General features: G+C 39.9%; 1 protein-coding gene across 1 annotated transcript; it reads left to right on the top strand.

Moving 5' to 3' along the window:
* Window positions 1-633: 633 nt before the first annotated feature.
* Window positions 634-2,895, top strand: LOC113472763 (protein 4.1 homolog; the record flags this gene model as incomplete). Its single annotated transcript, XM_026832548.1, has 2 exons — window positions 634-2,461; window positions 2,798-2,895. Coding segments are annotated over exons 1-2 (1,926 nt in total), but the record flags the coding sequence as incomplete, so codon positions are not given.
* Window positions 2,896-3,144: the final 249 nt, after the last annotated feature.

The following is a 3,144-nucleotide window of genomic DNA, read 5'->3' as shown; positions in this document are numbered from 1 at the left end:
GATTTTAATTTCCAGATCAGCATTTGGTGATGATGAATCCTGGGATGAACCTCTCAAGAGAGGAAGACATCAGGGACCTAAGGATAAACATTTTGCTTACAAGTTCAGAGGTAAGAAATTGCTATAAGGACTTCTTTGAAATGGATTTATCAGGAAAAGCTTCAGACCGCAGTCTCTCAGACTGTCTTTAATACATACACAAAAATCTGAGGCTAAGGTGTAGGGGCGAACAGCCCCAAAAGATCTAACGACATACTTACCTAGGTAGTACTTATGACAAAATAAAAGTACGTATTGTTCAATAGGTGTTCGTCTAAAACTAGCTACCTATTATGAGTATTAAAAGTGACGTAACTTTCACTGGAAAAGTTTCCAGTGAAAATTGATGCAGTTCAATAATCTCGGACTACTGTCAGTTGCATGGCTTCCACATTCCAGCGTGAAATGAGTAGATACTACACATTGCTCGCTCAACAATATTAGGTTACCGCGGTATATTGATAAAAAAAAAATAAAATAGCGAAGGAAAAATGGTTTGATCCTTTGATAGTGGAACTGCAACAACAGGGATCTTAGCGTCCCGAAATCGGTAGGAGGACGGAATAGTAGAAAATCGGCTATGGAACAGCGACTATGGCAAACCTAGCAGCAATGTCAACAAGTAAGTTTAAAATTTTGGGTATAATAGACAACAAGACGGGTATAATAGACAGCAAGACGGGTATAATAGACAGCAAGATGGTTATAATAGACAGCAAGACAGCTACAGCCGGAACAGCGACTATGGCAAACCTAGCAGCAATGTCAACAAGTAAGTTTAAAATTTTGGGTATAATAGACAACAAGACGGGTATAATAGACAGCAAGACGGGTATAATAGACAGCAAGATGGTTATAATAGACAGCAAGACAGCTACAGCCGGAACAGCGACTATGGCAAACCTAGCAGCAATGTCAACAAGTAAGTTTAAAATTTTGGGTATAATAGACAACAAGACGGGTATAATAGACAGCAAGACGGGTATAATAGACAGCAAGATGGTTATAATAGACAGCAAGACAGCTACAGCCGGAACAGCGACTATGGCAAACCTAGCAGCAATGTCAACAAGTAAGTTTAAAATTTTGGGTATAATAGACAACAAGACGGGTATAATAGACAGCAAGACGGGTATAATAGACAGCAAGATGGTTATAATAGACAGCAAGACAGCTACAGCCGGAACAGCGACTATGGCAAACCTAGCAGCAATGTCAACAAGTAAGTTTAAAATTTTGGGTATAATAGACAACAAGACGGGTATAATAGACAGCAAGACGGGTATAATAGACAGCAAGATGGTTATAATAGACAGCAAGACAGCTACAGCCGGAACAGCGACTATGGCAAACCTAGCAGCAATGTCAACAAGTAAGTTTAAAATTTTGGGTATAATAGACAACAAGACGGGTATAATAGACAGCAAGACGGGTATAATAGACAGCAAGATGGTTATAATAGACAGCAAGACAGCTACAGCCGGAACAGCGACTATGGCAAACCTAGCAGCAATGTCAACAAGTAAGTTTAAAATTTTGGGTATAATAGACAACAAGACGGGTATAATAGACAGCAAGACGGGTATAATAGACAGCAAGATGGTTATAATAGACAGCAAGACAGCTACAGCCGGAACAGCGACTATGGCAAACCTAGCAGCAATGTCAACAAGTAAGTTTAAAATTTTGGGTATAATAGACAACAAGACGGGTATAATAGACAGCAAGACGGGTATAATAGACAGCAAGATGGTTATAATAGACAGCAAGACAGCTACAGCCGGAACAGCGACTATGGCAAACCTAGCAGCAATGTCAACAAGTAAGTTTAAAATTTTGGGTATAATAGACAACAAGACGGGTATAATAGACAGCAAGACGGGTATAATAGACAGCAAGATGGTTATAATAGACAGCAAGACAGCTACAGCCGGAACAGCGACTATGGCAAACCTAGCAGCAATGTCAACAAGTAAGTTTAAAATTTTGGGTATAATAGACAACAAGACGGGTATAATAGACAGCAAGACGGGTATAATAGACAGCAAGATGGTTATAATAGACAGCAAGACAGCTACAGCCGGAACAGCGACTATGGCAAACCTAGCAGCAATGTCAACAAGTAAGTTTAAAATTTTGGGTATAATAGACAACAAGACGGGTATAATAGACAGCAAGACGGGTATAATAGACAGCAAGATGGTTATAATAGACAGCAAGACAGCTACAGCCGGAACAGCGACTATGGCAAACCTAGCAGCAATGTCAACAAGTAAGTTTAAAATTTTGGGTATAATAGACAACAAGACGGGTATAATAGACAGCAAGACGGGTATAATAGACAGCAAGATGGTTATAATAGACAGCAAGACAGCTACAGCCGGAACAGCGACTATGGCAAACCTAGCAGCAATGTCAACAAGTAAGTTTAAAATTTTGGGTATAATAGACAGCAAGACGGATATAATAGGCAGCAAGACGGATATAATAGACAGCAGGATAGCTACAGCCGGAACAGCGACTGTGGCAAACCTAGAGTAAGTTTAAAATTTTGGGTATAATAGACAGCAAGACGGGTACAATAGACAGCAAGACGGGTATAACAGACAGCAAGACGGATATAATAGACAGCAAGACGGGTATAATAGACAGTAGGACAGCTACAGCCGGAACAGCAATTTTGGAAAACCTGGAAACAATGTCAACAAGTAAGTTTGAATATTTTTGAAATCTACCATCCAGTCCATCGGCCATCCAGCCCATGTGGAGAATAGACAGCAAGACGGGTATAATAGACAGCAAGATGGTTATAATAGACAGCAGCTACCATCCAGTCCATCGGCCATCCAGCCACAGGTTTCATTAACATTTGATGAAAATGAAACCTATTTGGATGGCACAAACCATTTAAAACATTCGAATATGGAAAGATAAGTAGGAATGGTATTATTTTGATCAGTCTGGGCAGAAAGTAAAGAGCAAAACCAAAGGTGTAAACTGATGGATCTTCATACGAGACTTTGTTTAGAGTGCTGGGGTAAAGGGACTTTTCAGTTCTATTCGGGCAGGATAAACAAGGTACATATTTCTATTTAGACTGCTGGG

Source organism: Diaphorina citri, unplaced genomic scaffold (genome assembly GCF_000475195.1).
Source record: "Diaphorina citri unplaced genomic scaffold, Diaci psyllid genome assembly version 1.1 scaffold8033, whole genome shotgun sequence".
In the NCBI taxonomy this organism is placed as follows: Eukaryota; Metazoa; Arthropoda; class Insecta; order Hemiptera; family Psyllidae; genus Diaphorina; species Diaphorina citri.
The sequence above is the reverse complement of the archived record's forward strand: the minus strand, read 5'-3'. Positions and strand labels throughout refer to the sequence as shown.